The following is a 17,246-nucleotide window of genomic DNA, read 5'->3' on the forward strand; positions in this document are numbered from 1 at the left end:
ACCTTTACATGCAGTGAAGCAAAACCCAATGATGTAATGAAATCACCCTACAGATTCCAACAGTGCATAGTATTTACAGATTGGAATGGGTTTCAAAGATGTAATGGCCCAGAAATTCGGGTCTCCACGGGTGAGTACGCACGGGGTACTCACCCGTAGGCCCAATGGAAGTGCCGGTTTCGTGCATGCACTGCGCATGCGCGGGAAACCGGAACTTCCGTTCCCTTGAAAGAAGGGGTTCACAGGTGGAACGCGTGCGCCGGAGAGGCAGCGCGTGCGCATTGAACTTACGTTTTTTTTCCAGGTTTTTCCGGGAGGGTAAGTCTCCAGGAGTTACACATATAAAAAGCTCACAGCGTCGGCAGGAATCTCGAGCGGCAGAGCGGGGCTATAAAAGGCCCCAGAGACCAGGTAAGGCCTCACAGCATCGGCGGGAAACTCGAGCGGCAGAGCGGGGCTATAAAAGGCCCCAGAGACCAGGTAAGGCCTCACAGCATCGGCGGGAATCTCGAGCGGCAGAGCGGGGCTATAAAAGGCCCCAGAGACCAGGTAAGGCTTCACAGCGTCGGCGGGAATCTCGAGCGGCAGAGCGGGGCTATAAAGACCCCAGAGACCAGGTAAGGCGTACCAGTCTCCGAACTCGGAGGGAAGGAGAGAGGTAAAAAGTAATCCAAGTGTGACGTCACCAGAAAGCGGGTGATTGGTTGGTAAGTATTTCTCTCTTTTTTAAGCTTAAACTCTGTGGTTTATAGTTTCTAAGGTGCGATATTCATCATTTAGAATCGGGGCAGAGGGTATTTAAAAATAATATTAATAAATTTAATTAATTACATAGAATGGGAGATCAGGTGATGTGTTGCTGCTGCAATATGTGGGAGCTGGTGGACACCATTGATGCTCACGGTGATCACATTTGCAGTAAGTGTTGGCTGCTCGAGGAATTCCGGCTCCGTGTTGAAGAGCTGGAGTCCGAACTTCAAACACTGAGCACATCAGGGAGGGGGAGAGTTACCTGGACTCTGTGTATCAGGAAGTAGTCACACCAATTAGATTAATTAATTCAGATGTAGTCCAGGGTCAGGATGGTGTGACTAGAAGTGAGGCAGGTACGAGGATCCAGGAGGTAGTGTTGGAGGAGCCGCAGCCCTTGCTCTTGTCCAACAGGTTTGAGGCTCTTACTCCGTGAGGATGGGAACAGGGACTGCGGGGAGAATGAGCAACCTGGCCACAGCACCGTGGAGCGGGGGGCCATTCAAGTGGGGGGAGTTAAAAGAAATGTTGTAGTGGTAGGGGATAGTATCGTTAGGGGGATAGATAGAGTTCTTTGCAGCCGAGAGCGAGAGTCCCAAAGGCTGTGTTGCCTGCCCGGTGCCAGGGTTAAGGACATCTCCTCTGGGCTGGAGAGAAACTTGGAGTGGGAGGGGGAGGATCCAGTTGTCGTGGTCCATGTTGGTACCAACGACATAGATAGGATAAGGAAGGAGGTTCTGCTGAGGGATTTTGAGCAGCTAGGGGCCAAATTAAAAAGCAGAACCACAAGGGTAATAATCTCTGGATTACTACCTGAGCCACGTGCAAATTTGGCTAGGGTAAATAAAATTAGAGAGTTAAATGCGTGGCTCAAAGACTGGTGTGGGAGAAATGGGTTTTGCTTCCTGAGACACTGGCATCAGTACTGGGACGGGAGAGAGCTGTTCCGTTGGGACGGACTTCACTTGGCCAGTGCTGGGACTAGAATCCTGGCGAATCGAATAACTAGGGCTGTAGAGAGGGCTTTAAACTAATTAGTGGGGGGGAGGTTTTAAGAGAGCGAAAAATAAAAATGACAGCGGAGAAGGCAATAGAGCAAGGTAGCAGTGGGGGAATTAAAAACCAGAGCGTGTCAGGAAGGGACAGAATGTATAATGATAAAGGTAAAGTAGTAAAAGGGGTAAAAGTAGGAATAAATTGTCAGAAAACATATTTGAAAGTTCTTTATCTGAATGCACGCAGCATTCGTAACAAAACTGACGAGTTGACGGTGCAAATAACTACACATGGGTATGATCTGGTGGCCATTACGGAAACATGGCTGCAAGATAATCATGACTGGGATCTAAACATACAAGGGTATTTGACAATTAGGAAGGACAGACAGGAAGGAAAGGGAGGTGGGGTTGCTATGTTAATCAAGGATGGAATCACTGCAATAGTCAGAAATGATATTGGGTCAAAGGATCAGGATAGTGAAACAGTTTGGGTGGAGATAAGGAATAATAAGGGGAAAAAGTCACTAGTGGGCGTAGTCTATAGGCCTCCTAACAGTTGCAACTCTGTTGGTCGGAGTATAAATCAGGAAATAGTTGGGGCTTGTAATAAGGGAACAGCTATAATCATGGGGGATTTTAACTTTCATATTGACTGGACTAATCAAATTGGGCATGGCAGCATTGAGGAAGAGTTCATAGAGTGTATTAGGGATGCGTTCCTTGAGCAGTATGTAACTGAACCAACCAGGGGGCAGGCAATCTTAGATCTGGTCCTGTGTAATGAGACAGGATTAATAAAAAATGTCCGAGTAAAGGATCCCCTTGGAATTAGTGACCATAATATGGTTGAATTCCAAATTCAGTTTGAGGGTGAGAGAGTTGGATCTCAAACCAGCATACTAAGCTTAAATAAAGGAGACTATGAAGGTATGAGAGTAGAATTGACTAAAGTGGACTGGGAAAACAGATTAAAGTGTAAGACGGTACAAGAGCAGTGGTCTACATTCAAGGAGATAGTTCACATCTTTCAAGATAAATATATTCCACTGAGGAAAAAGGGGAGTAAAAGAAAAGACAGCCATCCGTGGCTTAGTAAAGTAATAAAGGATAGTATTCGACTGAAAACAAGGGCATATAAATTAGCCAAATCTAGTGGGAGGATAGAAGATTGGGAAGCATTTAAAAGCCAGCAAACAATAACTAAAAGATTAATTAGAAAGGGAAGATAGATTATGAAAGTAAACTAGCAAAAAATATAAAAACAGATAGCAAGAGTTTCTACAGCTATATAAAAAGAAAAAGGGTGGCTAAAGTGAACGTTGGTCCCTTAGAGGATGGGACCGGGAAACTAGTGGTGGGGAACATGGAGATGGCAAAGACGCTGAACAAATATTTTGTATCAGTCTTTACGGTAGAGGACACTAAAAATATCCCAACACTGGATAAACAGGGGGCAATGGGGGGGGGGGGGGAGGAGCTAAACACGATTAAAATCACTAAGGAGATGGTACTCAGTAAAATAATGGGACTTAAGGCGGATAAATCCCCCGGACCTGATGGCCTACATCCTAGGGTCTTGAGAGAAGTGGTGGTAGGGATTGTGGATGCATTGGTGATCATTTTCCAGAACTCCCTGGACTCAGGAAAGGTCCCGGCAGATTGGAAAACTGCTAATGTAACACCCTTATTTAAGAAGGGAAGTAGACAAAAAGCTGGAAACTATAGACCAGTTAGCCTAACATTTGTGGTTGGCAAAATGTTGGAGTCCATTATTAAGCAAACAGTAACAGAGCATTTGGATAAACATAATTTAATAGGACAGAGTCAGCATGGTTTTACGAAGGGGAAGTCATGTTTGACAAATTTGCTCGAATTCTTTGAGGATGTAACATACAGGGTGGATAATGGGGAACCAGTGGATGTAGTGTATTTGGACTTCCAAAAGGCATTTGACAAGGTTCCACACAAAAGATTACTGATCAAGATAAAAAAAATCACAGGATTGGGGGTAATATACTGGCATGGGTGGAAGATTGGCTATCTTAACAGAAAACAAAGAGTTGGGATGAATGGTTCGTTCTCGGGCTGGCAATCAGTAACTAGTGTTGTTCCGCAGGGGTTAGTGCTGGGACCCCAACTCTTTACAATCTATATTAACGATTTGGAGGAAAGGACCGAGTGCAACATATCCAAGTTTGCCGACGATACAAAGATGGGAGGGAAAGCAGTGAGTGAGGAGGACATAAAAAACCTGCAAAAGGACATAGACAGGCTAAGTGAGTGGGCAGAGATTTGGCAGATGCAATATAATGTTGGAAAGTGTGAGGTTATGCACTTTGGCAGAAAAAATCAAAGAGCAAGTTATTGTCTAAATGGAGAGAAACTGCAAAGTGCTACAGTACAAAGGGATCTGGGGGTCCTGGTGCATGAAACACAGAAGGTTAGTATGCAGGTGCAGCAGGTGATCAGGAAGGCCAATGGAATCTTGGCTTTTATTGCAAGGGGGATGGAGTATAAAAACAGGGAAGTCTTGCTGCAGTTATACAGGGTATTGGTGAGGCCACACCTGGAATACTGCGTGCAGTTTTGGTTTCCATATTTAAGAAAAGATATACTTGCTCTCGAGGCGGTTCAGAGAAGGTTCACTCGGTTGATTCCAGTGATGAGGGGGTTGACGTATAAGGAAAGGTTGAGTAGGTTGGGACTCTACTCATTGGAATTCAGAAGAATGAGCGGCGATCTTATCGAAACATATAAGATTGTGAGGGGGCTTGATCGGGTGGATGCGGTGAGGATGTTTCCACTGATGGGTGAGACTAGAACTAGGGGGCATAATCTTAGAATAAGGGGCTGCCCTTTCAAAACTGAGATGAGGAGAAACTTCTTCACTCAGAGGGTAGTAAATCTATGGAATTTGCTACCCCAGAGAGCTGTGGAAGCTGCAACATTAAATAAATTTAAAATGGAGATAGACATTTTCCTAGCAGATAAGGGAATTAGGGGTTACGGGGAGGGGGCAGGGAAGTGGACGTGAGTCTAGATTCAGATCAGCCATGATCCTATTGAATGGCGGAGCAGGCCCGAGGGGCCGTATGGCCTACTCCTGCTCCTATTTCTTATGTAAGCAGGCGCAAGGCCTGCTGTTAACAAGGTAAGTAGTGAATTAATTAAAATTAAAACATTTTTTCCACAGGTTTATTATTTTTAAATACTTTAAAGAAAGGTAAGTTTATTTTTAGCCCTGTTAGAAAAGGTAATTAATTTTTTCAAAAATTTAAATTATTGTTTAAAATAGTTACTTTCATATAATTTATAGTTATTTTAAAAATATGATTAAAAAAAATTATTTGAAGTTTTAGTGATGTTTTGGGGCTTATAGTATTTATGGTTTTGACAGCTCTTCCTGTCAATTTTATGAATGGGCATTTCCCTGCTACCATTGGCTCTCCATGGCCCACGTGATCCCAGGGAACGCATCGAACTAACTGCACCCCTGGGATACGCAAGCACTGCGCGCCGACAGTTGGAGCAGGCCCGGGATCGGAATCCCACGTGGGCCCACAGCTCAACGGCCGGCGCGCTAGGTAAGTGCAGGTCGGAGGCTTGCACCCGCGGGAAGCCTCCGACCCGAATTTCTGGGCCAATGTATTTCAAAGTTCTGTGACACTGAGTAAAGTTCTCAGTTTAAGTTATCTAAATCTTCAAGTTTTAATTGCTTTGTAACATGCTCCACAGCCTACTTATCTTATGTGATCTTATAAACAGTTTATGACTCTATTTCTGAATAAAAACTGCCCCAAGTTGAAAGTGAATTTGACTGCAATTGTACATGTTTAACGTTAAATTCTGTTCCAGCATCATATAATGATCTGTACATTGAGGACAATCATTCTGTACTGAGAAAGAAAAGGCTTACATTTATATAACACTTTATTTATATAAAATATTATCAAGTCTCTGTAGGCAAATGCAGGAGGCATTTTGCCGATAGCAAGGTCCCAAGAACAGCAGTGCGATTAATGAACAGTTAATCTATTTGGTGGTCTTTGTTGAGCAATGAATGTTGTCCAGGATACATAGAGCACTCCACGCTGTTCTTCAAACAGTGCTAACGCATCTTTAGCTTCCAAATGAACAGTTAGGCGAGACCTCAGTTTAATGTCTCGTTCAAAGGACAGCACATGCAACAGTGCAGCACTACATAAGTATTGCACTGAGATGTCAGCCTAGGTTATGCACTCATGTCCTTGAATAGAGCTTTCAGCCCATAACCTTCTGACTCAGAGGCAAGAGTGCTACCAGCTGAGCCAAAGTGGCACAAGCCAAGCTTATTCACCTACAATCATCACAAAATAACCATGACACATATTTTGTCAGCTAGTTTAACCAGTGTATATTTAATTCCCTGCTGCCACATCAATGTATTTGTACACTAATGCTATTGAGTCATATCTTCAAAATATTAAACAACACTTTATTTTAATAAAAGTCCATTTTTTGTTTTGGCCTTATTTCACCAAATGCTGGAATGGAAACTGAAACTTATGGCCCCGATTTTCTCCCAGCCGTCGGGCGGGTTTTCAGGCGGGCAGGGGCCGAAAATAGCAGAAATAGGGGGTCGCGACCCCGCCCCCCCCGCCTGATTCCCCGCCCCGTCCGACTTTCGGACCGCCGTTTCTCTCCGACACGAATCAGTCCCGCCCGCCGCTGGCGGGGCTGGCCGTCGGGACCCTAATCAGCAATTATTGGCATGTTTAATGCCATTTTAAGGGGCCCTTGCTATTTTCAAGGGTTCCCCACGCTAAACATGCCTGCGGGGAACCCCGCTAATGAAACCTGGCGTGAAGCATCCCGGCTTGCTTGCTCTCAGCTGCAGGTCATTCAGGAAAGCTGAGATTTAATCGGAGAGCATTTGTATGTTGAAGGACCTTGTTGTTGCAGGCTTGGGGCTACTTCTTCAAGGCTTAGGCACAGCTGTGGAAGGTTGGAGCCTCACACACTTCTCCAATGTGATCTCCTGGGAAGCCCCTCTCGTCACCCTCACTCAGCGCTTCCTCAGCAGAGGCATCTACCAGATGCATGGGACGCCTTTTTTTCCTTCCCTTCTTGCCATTAGAGGATCTCCAGCAGCAGAACCAGGAACAGCAGGATCAGCAACAGGAGCACCAGGCTGCTGCTCACTCACCTGAAGCTGCACAGGCCAGAAGGGGCCAGCGCTTGGAAGTGGCTTGAGAGCACCTTGCTGTGCATTAAGGGGCCATGGGGACCCGTATCTACACTGGCAGTCCTACTCAGAAGGACTTCCATGAAGGTCTGGTTTCTATGTTCAATTGATGGCCATCGCTCCTCAAGAGATGTCATTCTCTTATGAGCACTCACCATGTTTTCCATATCCTGGCGACTTATCTCCTCCATGGAGGTTGCCAACCTTTCCATGGTGATGCGTTCATGCGCCAATGACTCCACAAAGGCTCTGCTCATGGTCGCTATGGACTCCTCCATTCGCTCCACACTCGCAGTGACCCTGGAGACAAAACCTGCCAGAGACTCCTGCATCTGTGCATGGAGATCAATCACCTCTTCTCTTGCGGATGGGCCCAGAGGCAGAGGGTCGACATGCAGCGCAGCTGAGCTGAGCTGGCAGAGTCTTGCGTGCTCCGACGAGGACTCTCCACTACTGCCCCTGTCTCCAGAATCTGCTGAGGCTCACTTGTGAGCTGTGAAACACCAGGTGACAACACTACTCTATGTCCCGAAGGTCCCCCCGAGGTGTGAGTGTCTGCGCTGGTGCTGGGTGCGCTTACTTCTGCTGACGCTGCACCCTCAGAGGTTGGAGCTTCCTCTGAGGTGTCTGGCTACACAGCCTCTTCCTCCTCCACAGTGGGGACGGGGGCTCTGGATGGTCCTGTGGGGGAGTAGAGGAAGGAGTTAGAGATGTGATGCCAAGGTTACATGCACATTGGAGTTGGCAGATGTTCATAAGTCCAAATGATGTAGCTTCAGAATCATAACAGCGACTCATGCTATGTCAATGAGAGAGATGGCAAACTATTCTGTCACCAGCTTGCGGGACTGCCCCCGTCACTCCTTCCCCAACTTCCGCGGCCACATCAGCCCCAACAATTTCCAGCACTCCTTCCTCCCAGGGGGTCAGGCGGGCTACTGAGGGTGGGCCTCCTCCAGTCCTGGCTCGCTCTCTGTTGTTGTGAGTTCTCTTTTCCTGCAATGAGGGAGACAAGTGGAGTTTGAGTGAGAAGGAAGGAATGAGTGTAGTGATTGCATAGCATAGATACTTAGAGGGAGACAAAGATGGTGTGAGGCTGCAAGGCCGAGGGCCCTCCCTGTGTGTTGTCAGCTGTGTTCAAAGCATCAGAGTGAGAGGGAGTGTGAGGGCTCCATGGTGGAATAGTTATGTGAATGTGAGCATAGAGAGAGATGAAATGGGTAAGGGTGCATGGATGTGACTGTGAAGTGGGATGTGGAGGAAGAGAGTGCTAAAGCTGAGTGCTGGTGGGGAAAGGCAATGGGGATCAGGCTGAGGGTGTTGGAAACTTCATTCTTGCTTTTCCTGTACGGTGAAGGTCATGGAATCGTTTCCGACACTGTATCCAGGTTCTTCTGGTGACTCCCAGCGAGTTGACATCTGCTGACACCTGCATCCATGCAGCCTTGGTCTCAGTGGGAGGCCTCTTCCTGCCTGACCTAGGGAAGAGGACCTCGCTGTGGGCCCTCACCCCATCCAATAATGCCTGCAGTGAAGCTTCGTCGAATTTGGAGGCAGCTCGGGATCTGGCACTGGCCACAGCTGCTGCAGGCTCCTCTGCCATCCTGTATGGTTCGTTTGGAAGCCAACAGAGGAAGCAATGCTTGCTGTGGACCTTGAAAGCACCACGAATGATGACATCATACTGTGGGGCCTTCTGACTGGAAATGGACAATTAGCAAGGCTGCCCACATGCTGGAACTTAATTGGCCACTTGAGGGAAAATTGCGTGCAGCTGGCTGACCCATTTTTTTTTCAGGTCGGAACCCCACATTCGGGGAACCCGACCATTTCCCGCACAATCCAGAAAATCGGGCCCTATGTGTCTCCATTTAAACTTGAAAAGATAGACAAATGATCAGAATAGGAGAATTCCACATGAGTGAGTAAACAAACAATATGGGAATACAGATGGCAAAGATTACATTAAAACTTTATGCAGTTACAGTATGAATAGTAATTTAACCATAGCCCTCTTTTCCTGAAGACAGAAAACCCATTGTAGAGTACAGTTCCACAAGCAGCAGCAAAACCCCAATACTGTACCTGGTTCAAGAGGTTACTGTTCATGTGTGGGTCTGGACAGTGATTATCGGCTGGGAAAGCCATCACATCCGAGCCCAGTGCTATCCTCAGCCAATGTCCACAGAAGCGTGTGGTCAAGAGCAAGATACCTAGCTAACACTTCTCTTCCCTAATCCTAGAACAGTGAAGCCATTTGTAATGTCCTCGCTGCCACTTGGGCTGAAATTGAGTAATTTAGCATTGACCAAGGATCAAAACGAGACTACCCGAGTCTGTATAGCTTACTGCGACAACACACCATGCATTCGTCCAATGAATCAACAAAGAATTTCTTTTAGAATTGAAGTTTTTGTGTTCTCATTCCTCATGAAAGTACTTTCTTAAACAAATTTTAAGTGAACTAGTTCTGCTGGAGTGAAAGTTGCAAACACAGTTAATTCATTCAATGATATTTAAAAATGCTGTTTTTATTTTGCAGTTTACATACTAATATTAGCAAAGAAGGGCAGTTGTCCGACCTAACAACAGAAAATGCTGGAAAAATTCAGCAGGTCAGGCAACATCCGTGGAGAGAAATTTGAGTTGACGTTTCGGGTCGAACCCTGTCTGACCTGTTGGGCAGTGAAACCTCATGCACTACCTTTCCCATTTGCTAGTAATGTTAACTCCTGGGGGAGCCAAAAGAAAGAAAAATCTGTGGCCCATTTCAGGAAAAATTCCAGGGAACTTTTTCTTGACTCCCTAAAGGAATCAATTAAACTACAGAAAAGCATGATTACTCATGATGCATCACCAGACATACTATACTAATCTACACTCTTCCGCTCCCCCTATATGTCCCGATGTCCTTAGGAATATAGGACTGCAAAGGACCACTGTTCTGCTGCTCAAATACAGCACTTTTGCTGTCCAACATGATTAACAGTAGTGTGCCTCTCTGAGGTGGGCAACCGCAATAGTCATAGATGTTGTCCTTCGTGAGCAGGAAGTGCCATTTCTTGTAGGAACACAGTTTTTAAGGGAGTGGGATCAACACTTAACATGGAGGGGGGGTGGGGTGGAGGTCAGCAGACAATGGCATCAAGACAGCAGTGTCAAAAAGGGGTAGGTGAAACTTCGTGACTTTGCTGTAGATCAATGTCAAAATAACTTTAGCTTCAAAATTATGACTTGTTGCTGATAATGGGTTTCAGGCTTAATTATGGTGACATTTTCTGATGCCAAGTGCTGTTCAATTAGATTATTTTTGGGACGTGGCGAAGTGATGTGAAGCCTGCTATTAAAAAAAATTGTAATGATACATTAAAAAAATTAAAAAATAACATTTTCATGGTATGAACTGTTATCCTCCTGTCCCCGTATGATGGAGAAGTGAGTTCTCATTGGAAGGGAGGCGAGGGAAGATGACAAAATGGCTGAAATCACATGCAGGGGCTGTCATTCAACTGTCGGTGCTGAACAGAAGTTTCTTCTTTATGAAGTCCAAGCTCAAGGTATGTCACAAAATAAAATATTGGCTCCGAGCTGAAGCTAGGAGGATTGTGCCATGTGAGAAGTAACTAAATATAAAAACCACTGATTTTTAGGTCAGTTCCACCTATATGTGCAAATGTTTTTTGCACCCTTCAACATGTAAAATGAAAATACAGACCTGTTCTACTGATGCTTAAATTTCAGATTGTTGTGTTCATGCGCACAAAAAAACAGCAAGAAACAAAGGCGGTCAGAAATAGCAATATTTTGTCTAACTGCACCTTGTGCAGTGCAAGCATTATTTCTGTTGTAATTACAGTGAGATTATCACGACGCATTAGTCTTAGTACTAATAGTGCCATTTTAGTTACTGGATTATTGCAATTTTTGGAAACTAATAACCTTTAATTTCAAAAATGATGACTGGAATTTTGTCACAAATCTATTCAACAAAATAGATTGGGTGGTACTGAAAATATCCATACCTAGTAGTATATTTTAACTTAAGGCACTTTTCTAGTAAACGAGTGCCAGGGATTACAGATATGTGGTGCTTCAGCTGTCGCCAGCACTCCTGAACATAAATGACTCAACCACCAAAGAGCCAACACTTTTGGCGTCACTTTCCCAGGACCCATAGTTGTAACGTAAAAGGTCTGGAGCACTTGTAGAAGGGATTAAACACTCGTGACTCTTAGTTGGATAAAACTTTCTCTTTCGAGCTTTTCAAGATGGCTATTCATATACTATTGAAAGTTTGCACTGAAGGACCCAAGAGATCTGGTGCAATGTGAACGTTAGCAACATTGTTCAAAATTCTATTTAAGGGTGACACAATCGGTCATGAATATTAAAATACTCTCCATTAGAACCATTTAAAAATCCTTGGGTTTCAACTGAATTCAGCATTCTATATTGAAACATCTCCTTACTGAATTTAGTTAATTTTCAAAGTATCAATTTTGCAACAACTTACATTTATATAGTTCCTTTACCATAGTAAAACATCCCAAGGCACTTCACAGGAGCATAATCAGACAAAATCTGACACAGAGCCAAAGCAGGAAATATTAGGGCAGGTAACTAAACGCTTGATCAAAGATGTAGATTTTAAGGAACTTCTTAAAAGGAGGAGAGGTGGAGAGGTCATTCCAACGTTTCGGGCCTAGATGGCTGAAGCCACTGCCACCATTGGTTGATTGAAGGGACTGGGGGATGCACAAGAGGCCAAAGTTGGAGGACTGCAGAGTTCTTGAAGGGTTATACATAAGAACATAAGAAATAGGAGCAGGAGTAGGCCAATCGGCCCCTCGAGCCTGCTCCGCCATTCAATAAGATCATGGCTGATCTGATCCTAACCGCCAATCTACTATCACTGAACCATCTCCTGAATCTAACAGAATTAGACACACGAAATAGGAGCAGGATCAGGCTACATGGTCCCTGGGCCCGCTCCGCTACCCACAGGGCCATGACTGATCCGAACCTAGACTCATGTCCAAATTCCTGCCCACTCCCCGTAACCCTTAATTCCCTTTACTTCTAGGAAACTGTCTATTTCTGTTTTAAATTTATGTAATGATGTAGCTTCTACAGCTTTTTGGGGCAGCATATTCCATGGACCTACCACCCTCTGAGTGAAGTAGTTCCTCCTCATCTCAGTTTTGAAAGAGCAGCCCCTTATTCTAAGACTATGCCCCCTAGTGCTAGTTTCACCCATCATCGGGAACATCCTCCCCGCATCCACCCGATCCAACCCCTATAGGGCTTAGAAAATTCTAAATGATATTGAGGGAAACTGGAAATTGGAGTTTAATAATCAGACCCATTAGATCTCATTCATCTTGAGTGACAACCGAGGCTCCCTCTGCGTCAGGTGGATGTAAAAGATCCCATAGCGCTATTTGAAGAAGAGCAGGGGAGTTCTCCCCAGTATCAATTGAAAATTTCAAAACAGAGATTAATTGATTTTTGTTAGGCAACGGTATGAAGGGAAACAAGGCGGGTAAATGGAGTGATACATATCAGCCTTAATCTAATTGAATGGTGGAACAGGCTTGAGGGGCTGAGTGGCCTAACCCTATGTGTCCTGGACGTTTGTCCCTCAACCAACATCACCAATGCAGTTTATCTGGGCATTATCAGATTGCTGTTTGTGGCTGCCTGCTGTGCACAATTTGACTGCCCCTTCCTACATTGCAACAGTGTGACTACACTTAAAAAACAAAGCACTTCATTGGCTATAAAGCGCTTTGGGGCGTCCTGGGGTCGTGAAAAGTGCAATATAAATGCAAGTTCTCTTTCTCCATTGCAAAAAATGTGCCCTGTATTTGGCTGTATCTCATTTTGAAAGACAAACACAGCTCTTTATGTGTAGAAGATGGGTTTCTGAACTGTGCCATTCTTTGCGACATCCCCTCCCTCACTGACAGTTCAAAACGAACTGTGCAACTTCAAAGCTCTGACGGCTGACAGAGTGTCGAGCCAGTTAGCCTCCAACCCGAGGCCGAGGCTCCAACCCGAGGCCTGCGAGCAGGACGCCGCGGCCAGCCATTGCTGCGGAGCAGAGCTACGGGGTCCCGTCCCTTCCGTGCGGCCGAGGGAGGAGGCTCAGTGAGGGGGCAGGGGCGTGGAGCTCACCTGGCGTGCAGTTGCCGCTGCAGCTCACCCACTCTCTCCAGGAAGCCCGGCTCTCCCGCCGCCATCTCGGCACCGTTACCATACGCAACCGCTCCCAGACAGCGCCGCGAGTTACCGCCTCCCCTCCAGCCCAGCAGGCCTGAGAGCAAAAGCCACTCCCCGCCCCCCCCTCTTTCTCCCCCGCCCCCCCCCCTCTTTCTCCCCCGCCCCCCCCCTCTTTCCCCCCGCCCCCCCCCCCTCTTTCCCCCCCGCCCCCCCCCCTCTTTCCCCCCGCCCCCCCCCCTCTTTCCCCTCGCCCCCCCCCCTCTTTCCCCCTCGCCCCCCCCCCTCTTTCCCCTCGCCTTTCCCCCTCGCCCCCCCCCCTCTTTCCCCCTCGCCCCCCCCCTCTTTCCCCCTCGCCCCCCCCCCTCTTTCCCCCTCGCCCCCCCCCCTCTTTCCCCCTCGCCCCCCCTCTTTCCCCCTCGCCTTTCCCCCCCTCTTGCCCCCCCTCTTTTCCCCCCCTCTTTCCCCCCCCCTCTTTCCCCCCCCTCTTTCCCCCTCGCCCTCTCGCCCCCCCTCTTTCCCCCTCGCCCCCCCTCTTTCCCCCTCGCCCCCCCCTCTTTCCCCCTCGCCCCCCCCTCTTTCCCCCTCGCCCCCCCCTCTTTCCCCCTCTTTCCCCCTCGCCCCCCCTCTTTCCCCCTCGCCTTTCCCCCTCGCCCCCCCTCTTTCCCCCTCGCCCCCCCCCTCTTTCCCCCTCGCCCCCCCTCTTTCCCCCTCGCCCCCCCTCTTTCCCCCTCGCCCCCCCCCTTTCCCCTCGCCCCCCGCTCTTTCCCCCTCGCCCCCCCTTTCCCCCTCGCCCCCCCTTTCCCCCTCGCCCCCCCTTTCCCCCTCGCCCCCCCTTTCCCCCTCGCCCCCCCTTTCCCCCTCGCCCCCCCTTTCCCCCTCGCCCCCCCTCTTTCCCCCTCGCCTTCCCCCTCTTTCCTCCTCGCCCCCCCCTCTTTCCCCCTCGCCCCCCCCTCTTTCCCCCTCGCCCCCCCCTCTTTCCCCCTCGCCCCCCCCCCCTCTTTCCCCCTCGCCTTTCCCCCTCTTGCCCCCCTCTTTAACCCCCCTCTTTTACCCCCCTCGCCCCCCCCCTCTTTCCCCCTCGCCCCCCCCTCTTTCCCCCTCGCCCCCCCCTCTTTCCCCCTCGCCCCCCTCTTTCCCCCTCGCCCCCCCTCTTTCCCCCTCGCCCCCCCTCTTTCCCCCTCGCCCCCCCTCTTTCCCCTCGCCCCCCCTCTTTCCCCCTCTTTCCCCCTCTTTCCCCCTCTTTCCCCCTCTTTCCCCCTCTTTCCCCCTCGCCCCCCCTCTTTCCCCTCGCCCCCCCTCGCCCCCCCTCGCCCCCCCTCGCCCCCCCTCGCCCCCCTCGCCCCCCCTCGCCCCCCTCGCCCCCCCTCGCCCCCCCTCTTTCCCCCTCGCCCCCCCTCGCACCCCCTCTTTCCCCTCGCACCCCCCCTCTTTCCCCTCGCCCCCCCTCTTTCCCCCTCGCCCCCCCCTCTTTCCCCCTCGCCCCCCCTCGCCCCCCCTCTTTCCCCCTCGCCCCCCCTCTTTCCCCCTCGCCCCCCCTCTTTCCCCCTCGCCCCCCCTCTTTCCCCCTCGCCCCCCCTCTTTCCCCCTCGCCCCCCCTCTTTCCCCTCGCCCCCCCCTCGTTTCCCCCTCGCCCCCCCTCTTTCCCCCTCGCCCCCCCTCTTTCCCCCTCGCCCCCCCTCGCCCCCCCTCGCCCCCCCTCTTTCCCCCTCGCCCCCCCTCTTTCCCCCTCGCCCCCCCTCTTTCCCCCTCGCCCCCCCCTCTTTCCCCCTCGCCCCCCCTCTTTCCCCCTCGCCCCCCTCTTTCCCCTCGCCCCCCCCTTTCCCCCTCGCCCCCCTTTCCCCCTCGCCCCCCTCTTTCCCCCTCGCCCCCTCTTTCCCCCTCGCCCCCCTCTTTCCCCTTCGCCCCCCCCCTTTCCCCCTCGCCCCCCCCCTTTCCCCCTCGCCCCCCCTTTCCCCCTCGCCCCCCCCCTTTCCCCTCGCCCCCCCCTTTCCCCCTCGCCCCCCCCTTTCCCCCTCGCCCCCCCCTTTCCCCCTCGCCCCCCCCACTTTCCCCCTCGCCCCCCCTCTTTCCCCCTCGCCCCCCCTCTTTCCCCCTCGCCGCCCCCCCTCTTTCCCCCTCGCCCCCCCCCTCTTTCCCCCTCGCCCCCCCCTTTCCCCCTCGCCCCCCCCCCTTTCCCCTCGCCCCCCCCCTTTCCCCCTCGCCCCCCCTCGCCCCCCCCTCTTTCCCCCTCTTTCCCCCCTCTTTCCCCCTCGCCCCCCTCTTTCCCCCTCGCCCCCGCCCTCTTTCCCCCTCGCCCCCCTCGCCCCCCCTCTTTCCCCTCGCTTTCCCCTCGCCCCCCCCTCTTTCCCCCTCGCCCCCCCTCTTTCCCCCTCCCCTCTTTCCCCCTCGCCCCCCTCTTTCCCCCTCGCCCCCCCCCTCTTTCCCCCTCGCCCCCCCCTCTTTCCCCCTCGCCCCCCCCCTCTTCCCCCTCGCCCCCCCCTTTCCCCTCGCCCCCCCCTTTCCCCCTCGCCCCCCCCTTTCCCCCTCGCCCCCCCCTTTCCCCCCTCGCCCCCCCCCTCTTTCCCCTCGCCCCCCCTCTTTCCCCCTCGCCCCCCCTCTTTCCCCCTCGCCCCCCCTCTTTCCCCCTCGCCCCCCCTCTTTCCCCCCTCGCTTCCCCCTCGCCCCCCCCTCTTTCCCCCTCGCCCCCCCTCTTTCCCCCTCGCCCCCCCTTTCCCCCTCGCCCCCCCTTTCCCCCTCGCCCCCCCTTTCCCCCTCGCCCCCCCTTTACCCCTCGCCCTCCCCTTTCCCCCTCGCCCCCCCCTCTTTCCCCCTCGCCCCCCCCCCCTCTTTCCCCCTCGCCCCCCCTCTTTCCCCCTCGCCCCCCCTCTTTCCCCCTCGCCCCCGCCCTCTTTCCCCCTCGCCCCCCTCTTTCCCCCTCGCCCCCTCTTTCCCCCTCCCCCCCCTCTCCCCCTCGCTTTCCCCCCTCGCCCCCCCTCTTTCCCCCTCGCCCCCCCTCTTCCCCCTCGCCCCCCCTCTTTCCCCCTCGCCCCCCCTCTTTCCCCCTCGCCCCCCCTCTTTCCCCCTCGCCCCCCCTCTTTCCCCCTCGCCCCCCCCTCTTTCCGCCTCGCCCCCCCCTTTCCCCCTCGCCCCCCCCTTTCCCCCTCGCCCCCCCTCTTTCCCCCTCGCCCCCCTCTTTCCCCTCGCCCCCCCTCTTTCCCCCTCGCCCCCCCTTTCCCCCTCGCCCCCCCTTTCCCCTCGCCCCCCCCCTTTCCCCCTCGCCCCCCCCCCTTTCCCCTCGCCCCCCCTCCTTCCCCTCGCCCCCCCCTCTTTCCCCCTCGCCCCCCCTCTTTCCCCCTCGCCCCCCCCTTTCCCCCTCGCCCCCCCTTTCCCCCTCGCCCCCCCTTTCCCCCTTGCCCCCCCTCGCCCTCCCCCTTTCCCCCTCGCCCCCCCCTTTCCCCCTCGCCCCCCCCTTTCCCCCTCGCCCCCCCTTTCCCCTCGCCCCCCCTTTCCCCCTCGCCCCCCCTTTCCACCTCGCCCCCCCTTTCCACCTCGCCCCCCCCTCTTTCCCCCTCGCCCCCGCCCTCTTTCCCCCTCGCCCCCCCTCTTTCCCCCCTCGCCCCCCCTCTTTCCCCCCTCCCCTCTTTCCCCCTCGCCCCTTTCCCCTCGCCCCCCCCTCTTTCCCCCTCGCCCCCCCTCTTTCCCCCTCGCCCCCCCTCTTTCCGCCTCGCCCCCCCTCTTTCCCCCTCGCCCCCCCTTTCCCCCTCGCCCCCCCTTTCCCCCTCGCCCCCCCCTTTCCCCCTCGCCCCCCCCTTTCCCCCTCGCCCCCCCCTTTCCCCCTCGCCCCCCCCTTTCCCCCTCGCCCCCCCCCTTTCCCCCCTCGCCCCCCCCTTTCCCCTCGCCCCCCCCTCTTTCCCCCTCTTTCCCCCTCGCCCCCCCTCTTTCCCCCCTCGCCCCCCCTCTTTCCCCCTCGCCCCCCCTCCTTCCCCCTCGCCCCCCCCTCTTTCCCCCTCGCCCCCCCTTTCCCCCCTCGCCCCCCCTCGCCCTCCCCCTTTCCCCCCTCGCCCCCCCCCTTT

General features: G+C 52.6%; 1 protein-coding gene across 4 annotated transcripts in view; it reads right to left on the reverse strand.

Moving 5' to 3' along the window:
* Positions 1 to 13,259, reverse strand: part of kiz (kizuna centrosomal protein) — a 433,449-nt gene extending 420,190 nt beyond the window's left edge. For 3 of the 4 annotated variants that reach the window (XR_015077557.1, XM_085981766.1, XM_085981765.1), the window contains exon 1: positions 13,150 to 13,257. Coding sequence is in view for 3 of the 4 variants with exons in the window: in XM_085981766.1 (XP_085837892.1) it covers positions 13,150 to 13,214 (65 nt within the window). In the remaining variant the exon portion in view is untranslated. Of the gene's footprint in view, positions 1 to 13,149 lie in introns of all 4 variants that reach the window. The other variant, XM_085981767.1, reaches the window with a different exon arrangement.
* Positions 13,260 to 17,246: the final 3,987 nt, after the last annotated feature.

The sequence above is a fragment of the Somniosus microcephalus genome, chromosome 3 (genome assembly GCF_052327205.1).
Source record: "Somniosus microcephalus isolate GS21.2 chromosome 3, FLI_Smic_1.0, whole genome shotgun sequence".
NCBI lineage: Eukaryota > Metazoa > Chordata > Chondrichthyes > Squaliformes > Somniosidae > Somniosus > Somniosus microcephalus.